General features: G+C 38.5%; 1 protein-coding gene across 1 annotated transcript in view; it reads left to right on the forward strand.

Annotated features, from left to right (window-relative positions):
• SPOCK1 (SPARC (osteonectin), cwcv and kazal like domains proteoglycan 1) overlaps positions 1–26,703 on the forward strand; it is a 269,075-nt gene that overhangs the window by 72,897 nt on the left and 169,475 nt on the right. Inside the window, exon 3 of the mRNA XM_063413334.1 lies at positions 11,686–11,731. Coding sequence (XP_063269404.1) covers positions 11,686–11,731 — 46 coding nt within the window. The remainder of the gene's footprint in view (positions 1–11,685; positions 11,732–26,703) is intronic.

The following is a 26,703-nucleotide window of genomic DNA, read 5'->3' on the forward strand; positions in this document are numbered from 1 at the left end:
CTGCAAGTTTGAACTATCTTCTCAGTTGTTAGAATTAAATCGCTAGTTGTACTAGACCTCAGGTGTAAAATTACAGCTGATCAAAATGCAAATGTTCTCTTTTCTTAAAGAATTCTCTATGACCTTCTTTACTCTTCAGATGTCTGTCAATGTGTTTTTCAGGTTCTATTCTTTGCTGAAATGATTTTTTGAGCCATTTCATGATTTAGTCCCTTCAAGAGTGAGCAACTATAATGTCTAGAGATCAGGAGCAGACTTCTATTTACAGCTGAAAGTTCAAAAACTTTGAGATCTGGGAGCTCTATATTCTCTTGAGCCACAGGCACTTGGTTAGGAGGTTCCTCAGATGGGAAAATAAAGTTTTTCTACATCTTTCTTTCTCGTGTCATTGTTCCCTCCATGCCACGGTACACGCTGCCCTTGTGTCACTGATGCAGAGGCTCCTGTTCTGCAGCCTCAGGGGTGCATTATATCCTCCTGCAGGGGACTCCTTCAGATGTGTGTCCTTGATCCCAGTGCATGCTGCTGGAAGAAATGAAAGGTCACTGAGTTTTCTCAGTTTTATCTGAGCTTAGCTTGAATGTTACTTTATCATCGTGATCACAGCTGTGGAAGCCTGATACAATATGTATTTCCTATTTATAATTTATCCTTTTCTAAGGCCGCTCTGAACGTGTGTCAGTAATTAATACTGAATGTTGTTTTTGGAATGCTTACTGTGTGAAATTCCATATGTACACAATTACAAATCTTAGATGATGAATCAAGTGCCAGTACAAGCATAAATAAAATTATCAAAGTTTCTGAAAACATGTAACACCAGTGAATTTTCTTTGAACCTTTCTGCTCCCTTGTTTGACATGATTCTGAAACAAAAAGTCCAAGCATAGCAACATAGTGGGGTTTGTTATTGACTTCCAGCTAAGATTATTATGTAGGATTTGCAGCAGTACTTTTGGGGTGAGCAGTTCTGGGATTAGTGCTTAGGGTATGAGGGGTCACTGTCTCCCTCCCTCCCCCCTTGAGGGGGAGATACTGAGGTGCAGTAAAATATCCAGTAATGCTGGAGTTCCCTTGCTGTGGAGGAGTCCTCCTAGCAAAGAGAGGAGGGTAAATTAGAGCATTTTCTTCATGCAAGTGCAAGATTTCGGTGGCTTAAAGTGCTCAGCATGGATCTGAAGTTGCCTTTGGACAGTATTCTGTGGACATCTTAAAAACAAGTTATGCACAAATTGAGCAGTCAGGTGCTCTCTTCTGCTAAAACAAAATAGGCTCAAAGGTAGTGGAGATCTGTGCTGTGGGCACCAACAGCATTGGCATTTGAATCCCACTGGAAACACTACTGCAGTTTAGCTATCTGATGCCTGAATCAGAGTATTTTGTTTCTTTGGCCTTTTTAGCTTACTTTTTTTTATTATTGTTATTGATTACTTGAGTTAAATCCTTTGAAATACCATTCCAAAAAAGCCTGTTTCTCTACAAAATACTATTGCTTCAGCAAGATAGCAAGTAGGAGGCACTGAGGAAAGGTAACTTGTCATTGTTACTTTAAAACTTGACACAGAAAATGAATTTCTTAATATTCATAAAAATCTTATTTAGTCAGAGTAATAAACTAATGAGGAACTGTCAGTTAAAAAATTATGTTCTTGTATCTCCAGTGATTTTTTAGGAAATGGGTAGAGGTAACACAAGTCTGTCAGTAACAAAAGAGGGTCATGAAGGACTTTCCTGAGTGAAGGGACATCACTTGTGGATGCCCCATCCCTGGAAGTGTTCAAAGCCAGGTTGGATGGGCAGCCTGGTCCAGGGGGTATCACCATGTCTGGAACTGGATGACCCTTAAGGGCCCTCCCAACCCAAATATTCTGTGACTCTGATGACTGAATCACCCAGCCCCAACTGTTATGGACATTTTTATCATGTCATAGCTTTTATAAACTGAGCAAGGTACTTAAAATAACCTGCTGGGTGTTCAAGTTGTTGGTGACAATCAAGGTGAGGAGCCTTTACCTGGGAGGGAACAGCATTTCTGTTTGCAGCAACTGCTGCATATTTTCCACTGGTTTGCTCCCATTAACCCACCCTCAGTTTTGCATAATGATTTTTGATGTAGTGTTCTTTTTTTTTTTTTTTTCCTTAGAATGGATAAAATGTCAGAGACAATTAAGAAAACGATGTTATAAACTGGAATGAGAACTGCACATTTGTAATGGCTCACGGGGTTTCTGATCTGAAATGTGTACAACCCTCTCCCACACTCAGCAGCTGCTTGTCTCATGGGCTGGTTGCCCACGACTGCTTCTTCTTGATGCAGTTCTGAAAAATTTCAAATATTGGCTAAAACTGACTAAAAGGCTGCAAAGTTTGTCCTTTTCAACAGCAAAATGTTTTATTTCACCTTTTGCAAATGTTTCTTCAAAAATACTTGGAACTAGATTTTCCTTGAAGCTGCAAATGAAGTACAAATAAATGCATGTGTGCTCCCAGGAACAGAGCATTGCTCATAATCCAGTATAATTCATACAGTCTCTTTCCAGTCATTAGTTATGCATTTAAATAAGTATTTGAAAGACTGGGGACATTGTAACTAATTTAATTGTCTCTACAGAAAATTGTATCCCTAAAGATCAAAGTTAGATAAGTTGATTTTATTCAATTGCTGTTTGTTGCCTTGTATGTTTTGACCACTGGGATTTGTATATCTAAGTGGAACATCAGTATTTTATGCATAACTTTTATTTTATAACTTTGATATTAGGAAAATTATCACTTTATTTCATAATGAGATAATTCCCATTATGGTAAAATTTTTAAAAGATCACATGACTCAGAACAAATTTCTGAAAACTTGTAAAATAAACCAAGAACTAGCAATGTATTTAGTCATCATACAAATTGTTATTTGCTGTAAAGCAGTTCCCATTTGGAAAAGCAGTGGTAGCATTAGATTTTTTTTTTATGTGGGTGTTGTTTGCCAGATACAACCCCCAAATGATCAACTAAAAAGAATCAGTGATTGTGTCAAAAAACAGCTACTGCAGATGTACTGTCAAAGCAACAAGGGTAATGAAAGTGAAGTCACATTGCCAATGGCTTTATAACCTTCAGGCTAATGTGTTTGGCTTTCAAGCTGCCTAAAAACAATTACTTTCTGAGAATGTAATTTGAATTTTTGACTGAAAATTAAGATGTAGAAAGAATTTAGCAGCTCTCCTTTCAAGGTTTGTTTTCAGTATTACACCTATTGAGAAGAAGATTTATTAACAATACTATTCTCTCTATAGGGAACCTGCAGGGGCCATTCCCCAATAATATTTGCAATTATAAACTGAGATAAAGGCACGGTGGCTTTGGCAAGTGGAAAACAAGGAAATTATCAACATTAGGCCAGGTTGTGACACGTGAATCTTCATTTCACATGGAGGGCACTTCTGTTATTTTTGTGCATTAGTTGGGACCGTGTAAGGCTCACCAGGGGCAGTGAGTTAACCTGGCTGTCCAGCTGGGAGTTCCTGCCTGGTGTTAGTTCAGAGATCAGGAGTACTGCTTTGAGCAATTGCACCTGCAAGGAGAGGGAATACATTTTTGGTGTCTCTGGCTCTGCTTCTTCCTTCCTGTCTGACTGGGAGCTGCTCATTGGGGGAATTGGGGGTTGACAGTCCCATTGCAGTGTTCAGTGTGGCCTTGGCACTGTGGCACCGATGCCAGCACACACATCCAGCCCAGGAGGGATCAGGGAGGGCACTCACGGATCCATCCCTTGGGAGTTTTGCCTTTCTGGCCTTGCGAGAGCTGTCCATAACCCTCTGTGACCAGCGGGACACGCTGAAGTGTGAAAAGCTTTATTAACGTGAAGTTAGAGAGAATTATTTAATTTGAGCAGGGGTAACAGGCTCTTTAGCACATGCTAATGAGCACAGGAGTTCAGGCAGAAGTGCCTTGTAGTTCTGAAGTTAGTCTGCCAAAAGGGAGAGCAAAGAATAATAAAATCCAGGCACTTTTTCCCTGCCACCCCCCAGCTTTAGATATTTCAGCACAGGCCAGCACAGACAGTTGTGTGATTGTCCCAGCCACCCAAATATATCATCTGTGTCAGCCGTGTGTGCTGGCACAGGGCTGTGCCACAGCAGTTCTGCTGGCCCTCATTCATCCTGCTTGGAGCACAAGCAGAGAAAATGAGCATCTGTTTGCCCTCAACATTGCAGATGTACACTCTGGCTTCATTCTTTTGGATGAACAAAGAGTGGTTTGGGGTTTTTTAAGAAAAGTTGATTCTTACTATATTTGTCTTTTTACAAAAAAATCCTAAAAAACTAAAAAGAAACCCCCCCCCAACCCCCCAAAGCCCCAAAAACAACCAAATAAAAAACCAAAATGAAAACAACCAACAGCAAAACCCAAGAGAGCAACAGGAAGATTTTATATAAAAGCCCATGTGATTGAGTTGTCAAGAATGACAATTCTTATTCTATCTGAGCTGGGCTCAGGGGTAAGGAATGTATTTCATTTTTTTCCAAGTATTTTAATTTAATTTTTAAAATTGTTGCCACCCCAATGAATGATTGTGAGTGTGGGTAAGAAAAGTCTATGCTGAAAGTTTCACCTGCCACTTTCACAGTATTGCTCATGGAAACTTCTGGAAAAGTCTTTCAGCAGAACAGGAGTAGCAAATCTTTCCTAATATAGCTGAATAAAACCTCAACTAATCAAAAACAACTTTTAATTTTTGAAAATAAGAAACCCAGTAACATTCTGGGCCAATAATATGGCCAGAAGAAGTTGGTTTTGCACGAGTGGCAGCTGAGCAAAAGTCTGTGTACTGAGAGCTTGAGTCTTATGGGAAAGCTGAGATTTTAAGATATGGTCAAGGATCTTTTCAATGCCATACACATCTGAGGACTCACTAGGATATTTATTTATGAATTTTATACTGTTATTAAGCAACCACTGTTAATATACTTGGTATTATATAAGAATCTAATTGGATTTTAGTGAATGGTTATACTTTTATCAAGTCATTCTATTTTATTAATGATTTAGCATTCTAGGCAGGTCCTGACACCTACAGATTTTTCATTACATGTGACACTGCTTCCTTCTGCCATGGATTCTCTCAGTGTCACCACTTAATGTTGGGAGCCCTTTCAGTGAACCCAGATATTCCTGGCCTTTCTGGGACATTTCTCACTAAACTTAAAGCTTTCCCATATAAAATTTGAAACCAAATATCTCCAGCAGCAGCATTACTGATTCACTAAGCCAAAGCATCCTGTTTGGATGCAGTTCTCTGATTCCTAGGAGAGAGAGAGCACACAATTGGTTAGAGACATCTTAACGTAGAGGTTTCATTGGGGAGCTTTGTTCACTGAAGCACTCAGTGGGTAAAATACATTCTCTTCCTCTTAAGCAAAAACAAAATAGATAAATAATGTGTAATTTGCTGACACAAACTATTTGCTTAAAACAGGCAATAGGCCTTGGGGAGATATTTATGATGGGCTGGATTGACTTTAGCAAGCAGCAGCTGGTGTTTAACACTGCTTGGTGTTGGAATGATCTTCTGCACTGCAAGGTACAGAGGCAGAAAATGCAGCTGCATCTTTCTGGAGCTAATTTTAACAAAAGCCATGAGCTGGTAATTACCACTTTTTCCAGCTGGTCCTTATGAGGGTAAATGGTTTATTCATAGATGGAAGGTGAAAGAGGGAAAGAGTAAGCAGGCTGCAAAGCAGGGTTAATAAATGCCCCTCCTGGAGACACTTAGAAATTTAAACTCGTGTTGGCTTGGAGGGGCTGGGAATGAAGATTGCTTCCTCTGGGGTCTCTGTGAGTCCTGGGGTTACTCCTTTGTGTGGGATGTTCCTCAGGAGGGGCCTGACGAGGCTTTCCTGATGATTCTGCACCAGTTCTGAGGAATCCTCCCAGGCCTTGGGGGAATCAACTGAGCTGAGCTGCTTCTGAAAGGGACAAAATCAGGGGAATGTTTTCAGTCAGCATCTCGTTTCTGCTTGAGTCATACAAATAAGTTATAAGCTCAATTAATGCAACAAATATAAATATTTATGAACCCATTTAGTTAATGTTTGGCTGTATTTATAAATAAGAGCATCTTGCAAGAGCTTCTTTTTGACAAGTAAATAAAGTGTAGAGAGTGTTTGTGTGTTAAATTATCCATGGTTCATTAACTCTTCCAAAATATCAAGTCTTAGGTAGTAACTAAATTCAAAGTGACAGTAGAGTAGGATTAGTGGGAATAACTTTAATACTTAGACTTCACAAGAACAAGAAGTTGTTGTTTACTTTCTTAGTTGGTAGAGGAAAAGAGGATAAATGTGTTTGCCATTAATTTAATTTTTTTTAAAACAGTATTGTTATTGTAGTGATAGGAGGGGTAATATGAGATGAGAGCAGTCTTGTATTAATGTCCTGGTCTTAGGGACAATTTCTATTTGCTGACTTTTCTGAGGTGACTAATAGGAAATTGTACTAGACCCAAGTCTACTTCAAGGCTTGATTTTTTTGTAAATCAGAACACAATCTATGAATTCTGATAAATCTAAGTGTTCCAATGAATGAGGTTTTTGACTGTTCTGACTTTTTGTGAACGGTTAAACTAGTGTTTTTAACATGCCCTTCGCATACTTAGTTTAAGATATGAATATTCTCTTGATTGACTCTGTTGATAGCACATCAATCTAAGTTGGCTGGATTTGACACCCACATATTGAATGATAAAGGATCATTTTGGTCTTCTTAAGAAACAACAATTTATTATGCATGATGTGGTGAAATGGATTTTAGAACATGGTGCTGGTGATGCCAAGGTCACCGTTTCAATCCCCGTGTGGGTCATTAGCTTAAGAGTTGAACTTCATGATCCTTGTCAGTCCCTTCCAGCTCTGTGATTCTGATAAAATGTGTTTGTTCTAATCTCTTGGTTGCTCAGATCAAAGTAATAAAAATACAATGAAGAACTGACGCCCAAGTCTAGCAATTTATATTTGCTTTTATAATTTTTTTTTCATTTGTTATGTTCACAACTGATTCTGAAGTTAAATGTCCTGAGGGTAAAATGTAGAAGAAGGGTTACATGATGCTAAGTGGTGAACAGATGCAGAGCAGGAAAGGCAGCTCCTGTCCCAAGTCTTGCAATGTAGTTAGGGTGGGGAAGTCACTGGTGAGTTCTTTCTGTGTGAGGGGCCCCTGGGCTCCCTGCCTTGCTCTCCCAGGCTGTGTCCACCTCAGGCAGGCAAATGAGATTTTATAAAGGGGGCAGAAAAGAATCTTGCCAAAGTGAGAAGAGAACAGAACTCTAAATTTCCTCAAGAATTGCACTGGGCCTGCTTTGACAGGAGCTGAATTTCTTTTCCCAAAATTGGCAGTGGAATATTTAAGCTGTGATGTCAGACTTGGAGTCCATAAGGAGCCAGTTTCAGAGGCCAAGCCAACACATCACTTTCCTGTAACACTGAGTTGAGCTAAGGGACTCTCATACAGCCTTGGCTTGCAGTATCAGCTCTTCTCCTTTCATGCATGATTTTAGGTGTGCAGAGTCCCTTCAGTTAATTAAAAGATTGACTTAGTCCTGTGCAATCACTGAGCCATAGGCAAAACCTTCAAAGTGTGAATTCTATGCAAGAAAGATATTTTCAAATATTTGTTCATCAAAAATATTTCTCAGTTGCTGTCACCTGCTGCATTAAAGTGGCCCTGTGCCTGGTTTTGCATTCCCTTCAAAGTCCATCCAATAGTCTTTAAAGTCACTACGAAAAAAATTACTTCTCTCTTATACCAGATATGTACAGATGAGTGTGTGGAAAAACACTTTATGGTGGTTTTGTCTGCCCAAAGAGAATGAAAGAGCCTTTTTTGATGACCTACAAGAAAGACGCATGATAGTAAAATGGCATTTGGCTAATAGGGCAGCAGATAAAAACTGGGTCATGGCAGCAAAGAAAGAGAAAATTGTTTCATTTGGGGGTGAAGGTCATCTGAAATAAGGGATTTCACATTTAAAAGGCCACTAAGGAGAAAACTGATGAATGTTAACCTAATTTTATATTGCTTTATTTCATTCTTTTTTCTTTTCTCATTTGTAATGCTTACGTGTTCAGGAAGTTGAGGTAGGTTTCTCAATTTTAACTTGTAAATATCCATAGAGTGAATAAAAAGATTTACAAAATTCAATGTTTTAAACTCTTATGATCACCTGTTAATATTGTTACAAATGAAAGACATGGATGCTTGTTAATTATAAATGTGTTAGTATTGATTAATTAACATATTAATATGAAAATTGCGTAAGTTTCATTTGTTACAGAAGACATAAGGGGGTTTTAGCACATTAGTATCAATCCTAGTAGAACACTCAGAAATGCATAGACTTTTCTGACAAGATGGTATTTTACTGAATGGGAAATTTAAATCTCTTAAATCAAGTTAATTGTGTTATATATATGTATGTGTGTGTGTGTGTGCTGCTTCTCTGTTGGAAGAAGTTACAGTGAAATGATGATATTCCTTCAGAGACAGAGTTCCACCTTCTAACAAAAGTCATTTGAGGATATTGTTATAAATCTCAGCCCCTTCCCGAGTTCTGGCACAAAGCCCTGTCTGCTCCTGAGTCAGAGCTTGAGGTGTGTATTTAAATGTGACACAGATTTCCTGCCCACCATACCCACAGGGTGAGTTTCACCTTTATGGTGCCATATCCCTTCAGTCTCAGTTCCTGCTGGTATGGGTGCTGCAGTGGAGCCCTGGTGCTGTATTTTGTCATTGTGGTTTAATCTAGGTTCCACCCAGCTCACACCATCATCCTCCCCATTACCTGGGTGGCACAGGGAGGAGAACCGGGGGAGAAAAAAGGTAAACCCCATGAGATGTGATAAGAACAGCATTATTATTATTATTATTATTATTATTATTATTATTATTATTATTATTATTATTATTATTATTATTGCTATTATTACTATTATTGCTATTATTACTATTAGTATTATTATTATTACAAATAGAGAGATGAATAAACCATAAGAAAGACTAGTAGTGCCCAGTACAATTTCCACACCTGCTGAGCAGTGCCCAGCTGTCCCCAGTACTGACCACCTCACCCCAGTCCATATTCTGGGCTTTAAGGTGTGGAAGATCCCTTTGGCCAGTTTGGGTCACTTGTCCTGGCTGTTCTTCCTCCTGGCTCCTCTCTGAAGAAACCTGGGGAATTGGAAATTCTTTGGCTTGGAGTAAACACTCCTCAGCAACAACTAAAATATCAGTGTGTTATCAACATTATTCTCCTCCCAAATCAACACTGTACCAGCTGCTAAGAGGAAAATTAATTCTATCCCAGCTGAAACCAGGACAGTTGTCCAACTGCCATAAGTTATTTTGGACTGCTATTGACTGTATTGCTCTAATGTATGTATAGACATTATTTACTCCTATAAATAATAATGGGGTTTATATATTGAAAATCTCAAAGGTTTTCTCTATGCCACCTTTTGGAGGTTTCTTCCCATGTATTTTTTCTTGTGTATTTTCTATGTTATCACACTGTGGTTTCGGGCACATTCTAAAATAAACATAATTTCAATTTTCAAAATGGAATACTAAACAGGTCTGCATGAAGGAGAAGAGGAGGAATAATAGATCTACAGAAGAGATGACTGTGTTGTATATATTTTTGTGAGGAAGGTGCATTTTTTGTTAAGTATTCCTTTGACACTGAAATTGAGATAAACCCCCTTTCCAATCCTTATTTCAAAACTGGTTCCATATGCCACCAGCATAAGAAATCCTTGTTGGGAGTTGAATTATTTAATAGTTTCTGATGCTGAAAACCCAGCAGCAAAGCAACACCTTGGAAAAAAATGTAAGCAGGCACAAAAAGAATATTTTGTTGCTGAAAAAAATTTCTGCTATAAATGCTGAAAACCCATCACATTCTGAAAAGTGATTAATGCTTGGTGAATTTAGCAGTACATCATCATCAGTTACAAAGCATTGTATAACCATGAGGGGGTTTTTGTATTAGCAAAGCTGTGAAATTCAAAGGCAAGTCTGTGATTCTATTTCTGGTGCCAAACCCTGTACTTGTGAAGAAAAAAAATATGGATACATTTGATGTATCTGAAATAAATGATGGGTAATAGTCTTTGCTGTTATTGTGGAATATTTTCACTGCCCATGAAGTCAGTATGACATTGAGCATGAACATATTGGTTAAAAATATGCATTTCCTCCTGCTAGTCATGCAGAATAATTTGACTTAACCCAGCATTTCTCTGTGCTTGCCTGCTCCAGAGTGGGCAGAGGAGAGCAGCAGAACAATCTGTGGTTCTCCAGGCTGTCCACAGTGTTCTGAAAGGAACATGAAGTGCATCTCCTGGTGTTCACTGAGACTGTGGAGCCCTCACTCCTGTAAAAGCCTGTTCTGAACCCATAAAGTCATGCTGACTTCCAAGTCTCCAAAATATTCCAGTTTAGGGTGACTGGACTGCATGAGAGCATGTGAAATTCAGTGTACTGGAGATAAATGGTAAACAAAGCCTTATAGGACAAATAATTTAGATGTCTTATTCACACAGATGGCTTTTTAGTTACCATCCTGGCAAGAAAAAGAAATCTTGGTGTCATTCTGGACAGCTTGATGAATACATCTCTTTAGTGGCATCCCTCAGGAAATGAATATAGAATACTAGATATATTAAAAAGGAAACAAAGAATAATATGCAGAAAAATATGACAGTGCTGTAGAAATTTTCTATGCTTCCTTACCTCAAATAGATAATTCTGTTGTTATCACATCCTCTCAGAGAGGACACAAGTGAGATACACAGAGTAAGCTCAAACTGATAAATCAGTTGGGCTTAACTCTCAGTTCTTCAGCAGAAGGGTTGATGGCACTCTGAAGCAGAAAAAACTTTGCCTTCAGATAAATACTTGCTAATACATAGAATACAGATTGATCCAACACATGGAAGAGTTTTCCATTCCTTCTGCAGAGAGACAAGTTTGCAACAGTCATTATTTGGCCAGGCACTCTGACAGTCCCTGCTTTCTCCAGTGTAAAATCCAGTGAGAATTGTGGAGAACAGAACCACAACAGTCACAGCGTAATGATCTCTTTCCATCAGATTTCAAAAAATGTTTGAAGTTTAATAGTGGGAACAGTGACAAAAATATTCACTGCAAGTGCTCCTGGAAGTTTTTGTACTATTTAAGTGTAACGTTTGCAATATTACTCCTGTATTCTATACGTTCACAAAGGTGTGATTTACACATGTCCTAATGGATGCATCTTTGAATTTACTTTGCTCACCTTTCACCAGACCAGGATGGCGTGGATCACGTTACACTACCTGAACAATATGTTATTTCTTGTCAAAGACTGTAGACTAACATGAAATAATACAGAGTTATTAAAAAGATTTTATAATGGATGTGCTTTCAGAAACAATCCAGAAGAAAAATTCAAGGTGCTGAATTCTAGGAGTTTTTTATTCTTTAATTTCTAACCTGCATAAACTACTCTTTAGGACACAACTTGTTGATAGTCTTATCTGATTGGAGCTGAATCTGTTAAAATCAAAACAGAAGTTGATTCATTTAGTTGTGTAAAATAGTACTGAAAATATTGATTGTATTTTCCCTGAGATTTCTTTTTTTTTTATCCCCATTTAGGATGATTATTTCAGAAACTGGAATCCAAACAAGCCGTTTGATCAAGGTAAACTTAGTACACATTTTGTGGTTGTCTTCTTCTATTTTGTGATATTCCCATATGCTTTATGCCTCTCTTCCTCTGTCTGTCCCATGCATTAGTGGAGAGCTATATTCATACTTACATCTTGTTCCCAATTTAGTCACAGCTTGAGGTGGTTTATGTAGAACAGTTTGACTCATCTCGATGTTTTTTCACCATGTTTTTTAATCCCCAACCATTCCACTTTATATTCAATGATGAAATGTGTGCTCAGAGAGATTCTCTGTAACCATGAATCTTGGTTTAACATGCAATTTAAAACAGGGATCTTCAAGTTCATTTTCTTTCATGTTAGAGGCTTTGCTAAATTAATGTTATAAATGTAACCACTGCATTTTCTAACACCCAAGGGGCCAATTCTTTGAAACCAGCTGTAATGCATGAATTTCAGGGCTGATTTTAAAAGGGAAATGGTGTTTTGTATGTGCTGCTGTTTCAGATGCAGGCTCTCTAAAGGATGTTTTGCACTTGGTCTTGATGAGTGCTTCAGTTATGGCAGTACTTCAAATATTTCCAGGCCAGCCACTAATGGATAGAAAAATACCCAAAAACCCCCATTTTAATTGTGTCCAGGATAGCACTGGATACAACAGCCATACCAAGAAAAAGAAATTCAAAATCACTCAAGTGTTTAAGAAGAAAATACTTACTGGAAGTCTCTGAAGGTGCTTCTGAAAATTTCACTTTACATCTATTTCTGTATTTCATTGCCAGGCATGTTCCTTGCATTGTCTGTAGCTCACAGGAATATCATTGGGGTTAGAGCTTAAGAGTGTAGATTCTCTGTCTTTAGGGAAATGGAACTTCAGTGTCAAAGGAAAGGCAAAGTTGATGCTTTTGTCAAGACACATATCCACAGAGGTTTTCAAAGGCATTTGGGGGATTTAGAATTACAAATCCTATTGACTTCAAATGGAACTTATGCTCCTACCACTTTCGGAGGCCTTGTGACACTCTGTCTTCCCAAGAGGAAAAACAAAAAGGTAAATCCTGGCAAGTATTGCAGAGAGATTTTGAACTGACATGGTTTAAAACTGTCCTGTTTATTGTGTTACTGAGATGTCTGACTCTGGGCAAAACCAGGAATGCTTGTAGAGAATCTAAAGTCACACATGGATACCTTGAAGGGATGTGTCAGATGTCTGTTGAAGATTTCTGTCTCTTTGTAAAGAAAAGGATCATTTTTTTTCAACACAGAGTTTCTCTGACACTGGGTATCTCTGGTTGGGAAGCAGAATGCAGACTGAGGGATGCAGTCTGCTCTGCCTTGCACAAAGATGCACTGCTGGGCATGTGCTGTGCACTGGCTTTTTCTCACTTAAATCTTACAAATGGATTTTATTTGACCAGCAGATCATTCTTTTTGACAGAGGTCACTACTCTTGGCTGTGGCAAATTTTGCCCTGACCAGAACATTAAAAATAGCCAAACATTTCTGAAGAGATTTATTGCACCAAAAAAAAAATCATTTGAAAACTCTTGATTAGTTTAGTTACATATACACAGAGCGTGAGTCTTTAGTCATTGTTGTCACCCAAAAACTGAAGAGAAATCATTTGTTGCTGCTTCAGGCCCTATGAGTCAGATGCTGACAAGACTAATCCTCAGTTTATATATGCATATAGGTATGTATATGTGTGTAAATGTATACATGATATATTTATGTGTATATAGAGGGAGTGGCACTAAAATAGAAACTGCTGAGATGACAGAAGGAAGGAAGGGAAGATTTCTTGTTCTCAGATGTTGCCACCAGAGCTTTAATTTCTGTAATTTTCCACAGAGAGGAAAAAGAATAGTCAGAAGAATTTGTCCCAGCTCTTTTACACAGCATGAGCTGCAAGACAATTGTCTAATCTGTTTTTTCCTTTTCCACTCTCCTCTCTCTGGTGTTTTTCCCATATTGTTCTGTTTGACTTTGGGGAGTTTAATGCCCCTTATGCTCATGTATGGTTTTGAAGACAGAAAATCTTTCATTTTATATTCTTTGGGATTCTGATATCCAGAGAGCTTGTGCAGATCCTGTGGTGAGGAGCCCTAGCTTGCTCCTGTGAATTGAGTAGCAGCTCTGTTTTCTCACTACACAATTGTTATTTTGAGAGATTTTGAGAGATAGCCCAAAAGCTTATTTTAACCTCATGACCAAGATTCTTCCTAGTTACTGAACAGAAAATAACTTCTCCAGTGGATGAATGAAAACAGATTTGGGGTTTTATAGAAAATCTAAGTCTGGTGTCACCAAACTAAAGCTTATTTGTGCAAATACTAACTTTTTGGGATGGGTTTACAAGCTTTTAATATGAAAAATCTCTTTCTCAATTCTAAACCTAAAATCCTGCTTGAATATTCTAGTTGTGAAGTCTTCATGTGGAGCCAGGCTGAAAGATCTGGGAGGGCAGGGCTGGAAGTAACTGAAGGCAGGAAGTTCCCGCCAGAGGGACCTCACAAAGGCAGCTGGAGGATTCCATATGTTTAACAGATTTAAAAACCAACAGTAATCAGAGGTTCTGAAAATTTGAAAATCAGCAGAGTTCTGCTTCCAGGCTTGTACTTCATTTGCATCTTTTAAAGAAGTTTGCTGCATCCAACCAACTCTGTATTCTTTTCTAACAAAAAGCTGGCTTTATTCAGCAGGATAAATTATTTAATTGTGCATTGAAAAACAATAGCAGTGTAATCAAGCTGTCTGCTTTCTGCTTGCAGTGTGGAGAGAAATACCTGACTGTTTGTCTCAAATAAAAAAAATACTTTGTTTTGTAAAAAAAGCATTCACAGCTTTCACTGAAACCACCTCTAGGGAGTGACACGAGGTATCTTTGGATAACAGGCCTGTTCAAGGGAAGTCAACTTGAATGGTTCAACTGCAGCTCAGAGGGCACTTGAGTGATCAGAATTTATTTTTAGCCGAGCTACCAGCCCAGATTTCTATTCATCTTTAACCTAGGAGAAAGCAATACAGAAGTGAGCATCTTCCTGACAGAGCTGAGCTAACGAGGCACTTGGACTGCAGAAGGCAGCAGAGTTTGTAGCCTGGAAATGATTGCTGGTCATTAATATTGAACTCGATTCTGTCACAGGTACAGACGCAAGAAAGCAGAAGAGCAGAAGGTGCAGGTTAGTCAGGATTTTGAAATATGAATCAAAGAGTTGGGTTTTTTTCCTGACAGGTCATTTGAGAGTTCTTAAGGACACCTAACTTGGCGTACTTTCCTAGTCTTCTTCATCCACTTTGGAGAAAGAAAAGAGGGAATAGGAGAAAACTTTAGCATAACTCAAGTGAGAGATTTTGATACATATCTTGTATTCAGTACCTATTCAGACTTGCCAGAAAATGAACTCATTAAGACTTTATGGATTATGTTAATTGAAAAATGTTAAATAAAAAGAAAGTTTAAGTTACTGAAAATTTCTGCTAGTAGGCACCCCTAAAATTGCTGAAGCAGTTTGGAATGGTGTCCAATTTGCCACATGACTTTTTAAAAGCATTGTTACCCAGAATATAGGAACTGTGGAAGTGCACTTTGTATTGCAGATGCATGAGCTCTGAATCAAAAGATGTTTGAAATATCGAGTTGTCATTATTATTAACAACACAGCTGTAGAAGGATGCAATAAGAGGGGTAAAAATTTGATTCTGTGGAAATGTGGATTTTTTTCCCAAATACGTGCTTTTTCCCAAATACGTGCATCCACTGAACTATGGAATTTTCTGTTCAAGAAGGTGCAAGTTTCCCCCTTTCTATTTGGCGTGTGACATTGTCAGGTGATTTCAGTGGATGGAGCTGATGTGAGTCCCCTCCCTCAGCTCTGCCTTCAGCACTGAGGCACAAGGACTGGCTAGAAACAGGGTATTTTACCCATTGCTGGTGGTAGCAATACCAAATGTTTCAAGCTGCAGGGAGAAAAGCTCCTGATTAGAATTAGTCTGACCTTTCCCCCTTGTCTTCCAGCCTTTGTCTTTCTTTTCACTTTCTATTCCCAATCCTCTTTCCCAGTAACTGAGAAATCTGGACAGGGATGTTCCTTCTCAGGGCTTTCAGTATCTGCCCTTAGAGAGGAGGGAATACAAAAAATTAGAAAGATTCAAACTCCCTATTCCACTGTATTGTGTGAAAATCTTTATCTGCCTGAATTGGACCTATCAATGACTGATTCTAATGTCAGACACACTCATTTAGACTTGACTATCATTATTAATTACAGACATGTACTCGTTTCAAAGAGCTCCCCTTGAGCACTAATGAAAGGCTGAACTAGCAAAATACCCTCATTTTGAAGAGGAAACACTGCTTTTGAGTGAATTGAGGCCTCCAGTGTTGCATAGCCTATGACTTTCACAGCCCAGCAGCCCTGTGAAGTGAATTTTCCAAATTTAGAGCATTACATTTCAAGATGAATGTGTTGGTGTCAATGCTTCCTTTCCTTGTGCATCACATCCTACCTGTGTCTTGCCAGTGTTTAAATCACAAATCCAAACTCCAGAAATGGGCTTCTGCAGCTGTGCAGAAAAAAAAGTTTGCCTCAAATTCATAAGCCTTCCAAAACAAAAGGAGTGAAAATGGGAAGCCTGTGATGCGGGATGAAAATCATAGAACCTGCAATTATTTTTGAACATGTAATTTTCTGTTAGCCCAGTTAAGATGTTCTTTCAGAAAAGCCTGAATAAATTCCTCACAAAGAGATGTTTAGTACTGAACACATCTCTAGTCACAAATATATGTTAGTTTTATAATAAATGTTTTCTGTTACGGTGCCTCAGATGGCAGATTTCAATTGAATAACTTATTTTGCAATTTATTTTTTGACTGTGCTTGAATTAGTTTTAGAGGCTTATTCATAGTGCAAGTGCACATGAATTATGTTTGCAAATCTTCAGTAAATCAGTCCAATTTTGGAACATGTTAACTGAATCAACCAAAAACAATAGCTGAGATGCAGCACATGAAATATACTGTCTCCCATCAAACGCATTTCAAGCACATATGGCTGCTTATCTCTAGGCAGATGCACGTGGCTCTTTTTGCATGCTAGAAGCGTAATATTAAATTCCTTATAAGCTTGTAAGCAGCCAATTTTGTCATTAAATATGGCACGAGAAGTGCCAGTGCTGGGGTCCTTGTGTGTGATTGCATTATGGCTGATGTGCTCTGAACAGAGACAGTGATCGATTGGCTGCTTGGCTGGAATTTTATTAGCACTTGGGGAGCACTTGTTAGTTTTGTCAATAATGGTGCTGGCTTGCTTTTAATATCTTACTTCATTGACTGTGAAGCAGACATGATTTTCAAAGGGGATTTCGTGCCCTCCCCATGCTCATCGAGCTTCCATTGAAATAAGAGCATTTTTGGAGAGTATCACAGAACCCAACCCTGCTCTCTTTGGCACCTCTCAGGGAGCAGAGGTTTCCCACACTGTGATTCAGTTTTGTATACAGGAATTCATGCTTGGTAACCTACCAGACCTTTGAGGATGAAGTGTGTATAAATACAGGCCTGCAAATCTTCCTTCCTTATTTGCTGCAAGAGAAACTCCAGCACATTATCCAAACAGCTTTGGTTTGTATTCTGATTTAAGAGGGCCAAACCAACGAGAGGCAAAGTCTCCAGCTTTGAAATGTTATGTGACTTAAATATTGGATAGTATAGCATCTGCAAGCCAGAGTGACCCTTGAATCACCATCCAGTCAGAAGAGGAGTTTGAACAGTATTTAAACATATTTATATGCTTGTCACTTAATGGATAATTACTGTCATTTGGTTCTAGATGAAAAACAGGTGGAGAATAGAAGTAGAAGGCAGAGTGGCAATGACCATAAAAATGCATAACAGAGAATTTTTAGAAAGAGCAAAACACCAAAATAAAGACAAGTGGTTTCAAATATAGATTTAGGTAAATTAGAAATTAGAGGAAGAAAAATAGGGATAATTAGCATTTACTCAATGTAGAAAGCACAAGCATGAATTATCCAAAGGCAGGAGCTTGGCTAATGGCAGGACTCCTAATGACTGCAGTGACAAGAGGTTCCTACAGGAAACAGAGCTAAGTGGACTCTTAAGGGTGCACAGATGGCAGCCCCAACCCAGAAAGCCAAGTACAAAACAAGATATTTGGGCAAGAATTTAGAAACAGCAATTTCTTAAGTGTATTAGAAGAAAGACAAAGAAATCAAGGAAAATGATGGCTCGGTGGAGAGAGATGCTCATGTAAAGGCACTGCTGAGAAGGCCAAAGCTTTGGCACCTGGCTTTGCTTTGGATTTCACATAAAAGGACTGCTAAGACCAGGTGGTGACTGTAGTTGATGTCTTCAGCTAAAATGTGAAATTCTGCATGAGGGAATGGACAGGCTTGGGTAAATTAGATATCCAAATCCAAATCCAGCAAATCAGCTGGAATTGATCTATGGTTTAAGGGAATCAGCGGAAATAATTTTAGAGATACTAAAAGTGATCATTAAAAAGTATATATATATATATGTAATCCTTATACAAGATTGGGAAAAGACAAGCAACGTGTTATTTTTTATCATTAAGGAGAGGAAGAAAATGGGAAAATGTATCTTGTGAGTTAAACCTAAAATTATGAGAAAAAAACTCCTACACTAGGATAAATATTTAAGAAAATATTTGTTAGGATCAATAAGAGAAGGGGGTGAATAAAACTGGCATGGATGTCAAACTAAACTCAGTTTCTTCCATGGCAATTACAGGCCATGAGACTCAGGGATAAGCTTGCAGCATCACATATCTTGATTTTGACATTGGTTTCCATTACAGCCTTTTAAGCAAGTGTTGTGTAAGAGAAATAATTATGAGGTGGATACAAAATCACTTGGAAAACTATGTTCTGGTAGTAGCTGTCAATGGTTCTGTGTCAGGCTGGGAGGATAAATTGAGTAGAGGTCTCTGTGATCTCTTTTAAATCCAGTATTAATTACCACTTTTTGACATTTTTTACCATTTTATTTAAACTATGGATGTTGAAATTATTGCCTATTAAATGTAGCATGGAAATAAAATTCTCAGTCACCTTAAGAAATTTAAGAAATGGTCTGAAAACAAAGGCTAAATTTAGTCTAGGCAGATGCAAAGTTCTTAGATAAGAACAATCATCTGCACAAAACAGGATGAAAACCAATCAGTAATAAATTTGGAGCAAAGGGCTAGGGGATTATAATGGATTACAAATAGAACATGAGTCAACAATGTCATTCTGCTGCAAAAAAAAGGCAAATGTTGCACTGGCATGTGTAACTGTGAGTAATCCTTCAGCTCTAAGCAGTGCCAGTAAGACCTTGGCTGGAATACATTGTCCAGATTTGAGTACCAGGCTTCTTGGGTGCTATGAATCAACTGGAAAGTACCCAGAGAAATGTAACAGGGGTGATCAAAGTTGCAGAAAATATCCTCTGTGAAGAAAGAAAGACTGAAGGAAAGGAGCAAACCAAAAACCAGCAACAACAAACCAAAATAACCCACAAAAAAATCCAAAACAAGGCACAAATCCTGTTTTCAAATATTTGAATTAACTGCAAAGTGGAAGGCTGATTCTATGTCCATTGTGGATACAACAAGGGGGAATAATTTTACAGTGCAGCAAGGAAGATTCATTTTAGCCTTCAAAGTGGCAGCAATACTTAAGCACTGGGAGAAATATTTTAAAGAGGATGTCGAGACTCTGTTGAGAGGTGTTCTGAAATATGTTAGACAAATGTCTTGCAGATAATGACCCATGGGTAGCTGGTCTAGCAATGGAGAGGGGGAATGGAGCCAGCATGCTTCCCAGAATTGCCATTCTAGCACTGTGATTCTATGACTGTATTTTGATTAATGAAAACCAGCTAATTCCATTGAAATCGCAGAAGAAATGCTGAAGAAAGTATTTCTTAAAATAAATTTCCAGTCAAAGCAAAGAATGGAAAATAAATGAACCAGTATCTTTGACAGATGTTTTGGCACCACCTGAAAAAACACAGGTTTTTATTTGAAGTGAGTAATGTTCAAAAACTGCAAGACAGGCACTAACCATAGTTGTCATGGGCTTGCAAAGCTCCGTGAATGTCAACAGGGACTGGCAAAAGGAGGCCCATTTTCTCTGACTGCTTCTCTCTCTTCTCTCTCTCTCTCTCTCTCTCTCTCTCTTGCTTTCTGATATAATCAGTAGGACTTCCTAGGGATGTAGCATTTGCTGTTAGTAGTTGTTTGTTGGGGTTTTTTTCTCCACACAGGAACAAAAGTTGTGATCTAACCCTCAGGCTAAAGATTTGGGTGAAAATCAGTTACCTGTTCTTTTTCAATTCTTTAGCTAAGATGTGATGATGCATTTGTATTTAGGAATTAAATCTCCTTCTGCTATAAGCCTAAGTGTCTAGATCATCAGAACACTAAGTGAATCACAGCTATTTTACTTTCCCTTCTCATTGCTTCAAATTAAACATATTTGCATGAAATAATATTTTTTCTTCTCTAAGCTGATTGTTTGCATTTTAGCTTTGCAGTCTTGGTCATCTGGAAAGTTACTTTAAACTCCTAACTGCTGATACTAAGCAGTCCATGGCAAGATGAATAAAAGAAGTTTTCAAATATATTCTGATGCTGTTCTGCACTAAAAAATTCCCTAAGCATAGTATGTTGAAAGTTAGTTTGGCAAATGTTTAGTTATTTGGTCTCACTCTGTCTTTTAGTTCTGTGTCCTATGGTTGCAATACATCCATGGACTTCACCATCAACCCTGTTTGTGTTTAGCAGTTACTGCCCAGCAGCTTTGAAAGGCTTGTCAAATTTACATACTTTCTTTGCAGTGCAAAGACAGGAAAGCCATATCTGAAGGCTGAGATTTTACTTCTCCTGTCCTTCTTGCAAGGTCTGTTTTCAGGTTTATTCGTTTTTACCCAGAGAAGATGAGTGGCAGCGTTGTTTCCTTATGGATGTGCATCCTTGCACTGCCTCTTCTGCTGTAGGATGATACAGGCAGATGAAGTGCTGACCCAAAATGGGGACATATTAAATTCACTTTAACCACAAGGCAAGGCAGTAGAATAAAACCTGCAATATAAGGATGTTCTGCTCCTGGGATAGCTTTAATTTATACGCTGAGTGATCAAATCAGTCTCTCATTTCCTATCTTATCTGTAACAAGTAAACAGAACTCTGTGATAACTGGATGTACAGTAGAGCAATCCTAGGGATCATTGCACATTACAGCCACCTTTAATGCAATGTAAGTAAGCATTATCGTAATTATTTTTATGTGATCTATCTATGTGTTCATGGAGTTTATCCTTTATTTAATTGCTGGGGGTTAAAATCCATTAGAAGAGGCATGTATTCTCTAAGAGCAAATGTATCTTTGCTGGGAAGGCTCCAGCATTAAGACTTGTTTCTCTCCTCAGTGGGGTCTTTGGAATGACCTTTCATATTTAAAACCAGTTAAAGGTTGCTGACATAACCAGAAGTCTGCAAACCCAAAAGGGAATAACCTCTGATAAACCTCTGTTAAATACAGGCATCTAACAAAAAATCTATGGTTCTCTCTCAGTGGACCACAAATCTGCCTAAGGACTCAGTGTTAGCTAAAAGCAATTCAGTAGCCATGATTTGTTAATCCTGTTCTCAACTCTAGCATATGGTTATAGTTAATTCAGTCTAACCCAATGGATTTATTTATCCTCAAAATCCAGATTATGTTTAGCTATCCCAAAGAAGATAAAAGTAAAACCATGAAAAGCCATGTTCAAGTAGAATCATGAAAAGCACAAGTCTGTTTGGAAAATGCCAGCAGGATGTTAATGTGAATGATATACCCAAGTATCAAAAACATAAATAGTTTGTCGTGATAGTTTAGACATAAAGACTATGAGTTATTATGTTTTTCATTTTTAGATACTTCATCAATAGGACTCCTAAATACAACATTACTATGTGCTGGTTGTAGGCTGTGCTTAGTTGCTCCCCCTCCTAATTTCCCGACATAGATCCTGGCTTCATCATTATTCTATTGCAAGAAATGGGACTTGATATTTAGGGAAACATTATTCATTTTCCTTATGTTTCTACTTCTAAGCTGCTTTTTCATGAAGTGGCACTTCTAGTGTATTTTCCTACCCAGGGCTGTGCCAATAACATTTTCCCAATGCCTATAAATAAATTAAGTATACTGTGGCTTGAAAGAGAAATTGCTATCAGCTGGTGTTCCACTACCTACAAAACATTTTATCTTCTTTCTGTTTCTATTACTTTGCTCTCCCCTGATTTTGTAGGGGAAGTTGTGGTCCCTGTCAGTGTCATGTGGTGCATTTGTGAGCAGCAGGTTTGATGTACGGAACTATCGCAGGCACCCGGTGTGGAGAGCTCTGCTTGGGAAATTGCACTGAAGATGAACTGTTTGGCAGATGAAGGTGTTGATATGATTTGGAAATAGACCTGTTTGTATCAGTCAGTCAAGTACTTCATGTTTTTTTAAAAAAATAAAAGTTTTCATTTAGAAAAAAAAAATAAAGGTTGAAGTTGAAAGAGGAGAGAGAGGCCACCTGCCTAGAGGAAGCAGAGAGCCCAGAAGGAGGAATGCACTCTATATATATCTGGCTTTTATAAGAATGCAACAAGTTAACTTCTTTTCAAGGCTGCAATTTTAAAGGACCTTTCTTTAAAAGGAGTTGCTTAACTTCTCTCATCTGCCCAGCTACCCAAAAGCTGGAGGTGGTTGTTCATTGTGTCTGTGGTTCAGATTAGGAAGCCACTCTGAGGTTTAGCCAAGCCTAATTAACCTTCAATGGGCTAAAGTTAGATGGGACCAGGTGTAAAGAAGATGCACACAGGGCCTCTTGTAGGCACTGATCTCATCTGAGACACAGCTCATGTTAGCTCTACACAACATGTTTGGATATTGCTTTATCCACATTTTCTGAAACAATACAGAACAACTAATTCTTCCAGGCTTACAATTGAAGACAAGAACTTGGAGGAAATGTGTGACATAAAATAACCACGACAGGTGTTGCTTAACAAGAAGGGTTCTCCTGGAACACACTTTGTGTCATCTCTGTGCAGGCCAGAGTACTTGAAAATTACCCAGTTTCAGTGGGGAAAAGGGTGTCTTGGAATAAAGGCTTCAGGAGCTGGAAACTTGTGGTAGTGTCCTTTTCACTGCTTTCTTTTGAGTTGAGAAGGGATGGGGAAGAAAGAGAATGCTGAGAGAAGCAAAAATAAAGTATGCAGTACATGCCATTGAATACTTTGAAAAAGGATCAGGTAGATTAATAATAGATTTTTTGTATGGCAGTCCCCTGGCATAGCTGATTTTTGCCTGCCCGTTAGTATGCTTTTTTGTCAATCTAGTAGAGAGAAAAGAGTCTTTTGCTTGCTTTTCTGAAATAAAAGGAATTCTGTGATCTCTGTACAGGTTTTAAATTATTGTTATTTTTTTAAAAATTAAAATATCGAATCCATACCCTCAAGACCTTAGAATAATGAAGTTTTTATCTCACTTCTAGTTAGTATTCAGTGAAAAGGGTAATAGGGTTTCAGGAGGTTGCTGGAGCAAGGTAGTACAGAATGGAAATATAGCTTTTTGTGTGGTGAAGAAGGCAAGGAGTGAAAAATTAAAGGCATATCTGGAGCAAAGGTGTTTTTTGTGAACAACTTTATTAGTTTTAGGGATGTCTATGTTAAATTCTATTTCACTATCTCCCCCCATGTGTTTGTCCAGTACACTGGCACAACAAGATGTTTCAAAAGAAAACTATTAAAAATTAAAGTCTGAAATATTTACAAGCTTTTTTTTTTAAGGCACTAAATAATTATGAGGCCATTTCCTCAATGATCAGAATGCTTAGTTTGAGAAAGTAATTTTTGTTATGCTGACTAAATATAAAAGGTCATTAAAATTTTTGTAGGGTCTGTAGTATGGAGGTAATTACATTGTTTTTTCTAATATTTCAATTATGGTAGATGTGAATTAACAAGTATTTTAATAAAACTTAGTAGCATTTATTATCCACCAAATGGTGTGAATTTAAGTGACATCTCTGACACATAAAGAGCCTAGGGTAGGATAAGTGTGGTGAATGGATTTTATTTTAATGAATTATAGTATAATTTTCATGTCTTAGCAAATAAAGTTGGGCATTAACTCTAAAGTCATTAATTCCTTTGCATCTTTTTTTTCTTTGGGAGAGGACGTACTAAAAATTCCTTTAAGCTTATAAAACTGGATGGGGTGTATGACAAATAGATTTAAACCGGATTACTGAGGGGCAGAACACAAAGGCAGAATTACATCAGTGTCAAATTCTGCCCTCAGTTGCATGCAGGCTCCTTGGTGAAGTTACAGTGATTTAAATTTGGCTGAGTCTTGCATAACTTGGATGGAAAATGCATGTTCATTGGGTATTTCTCTTTTTCAGACATTCTGATATAAACCTGGCTACTGGGCATTTGTATCGTGTGCATTTTCGTATCCTTGTAAACATCATTACGTTATGGCAATAATTGAGCAAATCTGGTCCAAATTAAGTTCTTCTTAAGCTTTGATTAATTGCTTAGCTTGTGGAATCAGGCCATTTCTCCTCTGTCAGATGAAAGCACTAAGGTGTAAAAGCAGTGTTGATAATTTTGGTAGAATTGTCTGACACTTTGGGGAGATTAGGGAGCCACTTTCTCATCTCCTGCCCTCCCCACACACGACAGCCAGAGCAGTGCTCAGATCCCTCCATCCGTTCTGCTGGGGGTGTTTGTGAGGGGTGACCAGCAAACCTTGTGGGCTCCTTGCCTCTCTCAAGTGTGGGAGGGTTTATTGTGGTGTCTGAGGTACCTGACCTCATTCTTCCAATGCTTATAAGGTCATGGATCTGAAAGAATTCTCAAAGTGAATAAAGCAGACGAAGCAGAGGGATTGTGTGTGCATCCACCATTTTGTAATTTTGCCATTCAGTGCTGTTTTCTAGGGCACAATTTCATAGCAGAGACTGAAAAAGTGTCAGTAGTCCAAACATGAAAAAATGAGCATGTGACCAGATCTGGCTTCCACAGTTCCCTAGAAAATATGCCATAAACAAGGAAACTGCAGATCCAGAGGGGAGTGATGAGCTCAGCATGATCCTGAAGTCTGACAGTTCTGTTCTTCTAAACGCTGTCTGATGTTGTTATGTGCTGAGTCCTTCTACTGAAGCAATTTCACACCTCATCTGCTAGAGATGAAAATGGCAGGGAACAAACTATAAATCCAGCTAAAACTTAGTTTAGTAGGTATATCATCCTATCAGAATCTTTTCATATAAATAATTAGATCATCACTTCCTCAATCCACTAAACTTGCAAAGCTTTGCAAATTACATGGTGTGTCATTATTTCAAGAAACTCTTAAGTAATTAAATAATCCACCTCTTCCTCCAAGGTAACATCAACCCTGCCTGCATCACTCCTGACGTTTCCTCACTGACCACAGTCTCCCCAACAATTTATTCTGGTATTCTTAGCCATTGGAAATTTGTCCCCTGAACTTACCTTTTCTGCAGTTCAGACTTTTGATTAGAAAGCTTTCATGTTGTGTGCCATTGATGAGACAAACAACTGAGTGTCTCCTTAAATGTAGTGGCTTTTTCTTTATAAAGACTTGTTATGTTTCCTTTCAGTGCTGTCATCTTAACCACAGATCTGTGATTTCTTCCTCACAGATCATTTACTGGCCTTATTAGCCTCTATCAAAAGGGTCAGAATGAGGTATTTCAAAAGCAAAAGAGCAGGCACCAAGAAACCAAGGGTTTGGGAACTAGAAGGCCATCTTCTGTGGCTCATGGTACTTGTGTCCTGGTTCCAGCTGGGACAGAATTGATTTTCTTCCTGGTAGGTGGTTTATTGCTGTGCTTTGGATTTAGGATGAGAATAATGTCGAAAACACACTGATGTTTTAGCTGCTGATGAGCAGTGCTTACTGCAAGTCAAGGATCTTTCAGCTTCTCACCCCACCAGCAGGGAGGCTGTGGGGGCACAGCCAGGATAACTGACCCCAGTTGACCCCAGGGATATTCCAGAGCACAAGATTATGCTCAGGGTATAAACTAGGGGAAAAGCTGGTCAGAGGCTGCTGCTGGGGAGCTGGCCAGGCATCAGTCAGTGGGAGCGAGAAGTTGCATTTTGTATCCCGTGGATAATATTACTATTATTACCATTATTGCTACTACTATCATGGTCATCATCATCATCGTCATCATCATCATCATCATCATCCCTTCTTTCTCTGTCCTGTCTTTAATGCAACCCATGGATTTTTCTCTCCTTCCCTGTTCTCTCCCCCATTTCCCTGCCAGGGGCAGTGAGTGAGTGGCTGTGTGCAGTTCAGCTCCTGTGGTGAGGTGCTTGTGCATTTCCACATATGTGTGCAACAATCTGTGCACCCATGGGCACAATGGTGAATGTATTTGGTGCTGTTTTTGCAAACAAGCAGAATCAGAGGAGTAAGAATGTTATGCAGTAGGATTTGAAACAGCACCTTCACATTCAGTTCTTTCCAGCCACATGGAGTAGTTTGAAAGATTCTTGTCACATCTTTCCAAGATACCACAATGGTTATGTAACAGCTATTGTGAAGAGTTGCTGATTTCCAGAGGTCACACCAGATGTTTTATGGCTCCCAGTTCCTTACTGCTAGGGCATCTGGACACTGGAGTGTGTGTAGGTGTGTGTTAATATCTTAATTATGCAGTCAGTTGATAAAAATTGCACATGAAATTGGAACTGTAACAAGGTTAAGGCAGGGCAGATACAACACATTTATATTATTCCTCTTCCTCACCTTCTTCACCCTGTGTATTACTCAATGTGTTGCAGGTCTGTAGAGGGTTGGAATCTGGTTTATTCTGTTGGGCTTGTTGACTGCTGGCATTATGGAGTTGGCAGAATTGCCAAAATTAAAAGTTTGCTGAGACTGTTTAGCACCTCTG

Source organism: Prinia subflava, chromosome 16, assembly GCF_021018805.1.
Source record: "Prinia subflava isolate CZ2003 ecotype Zambia chromosome 16, Cam_Psub_1.2, whole genome shotgun sequence".
NCBI classification, from domain to species: Eukaryota; Metazoa; Chordata; class Aves; order Passeriformes; family Cisticolidae; genus Prinia; species Prinia subflava.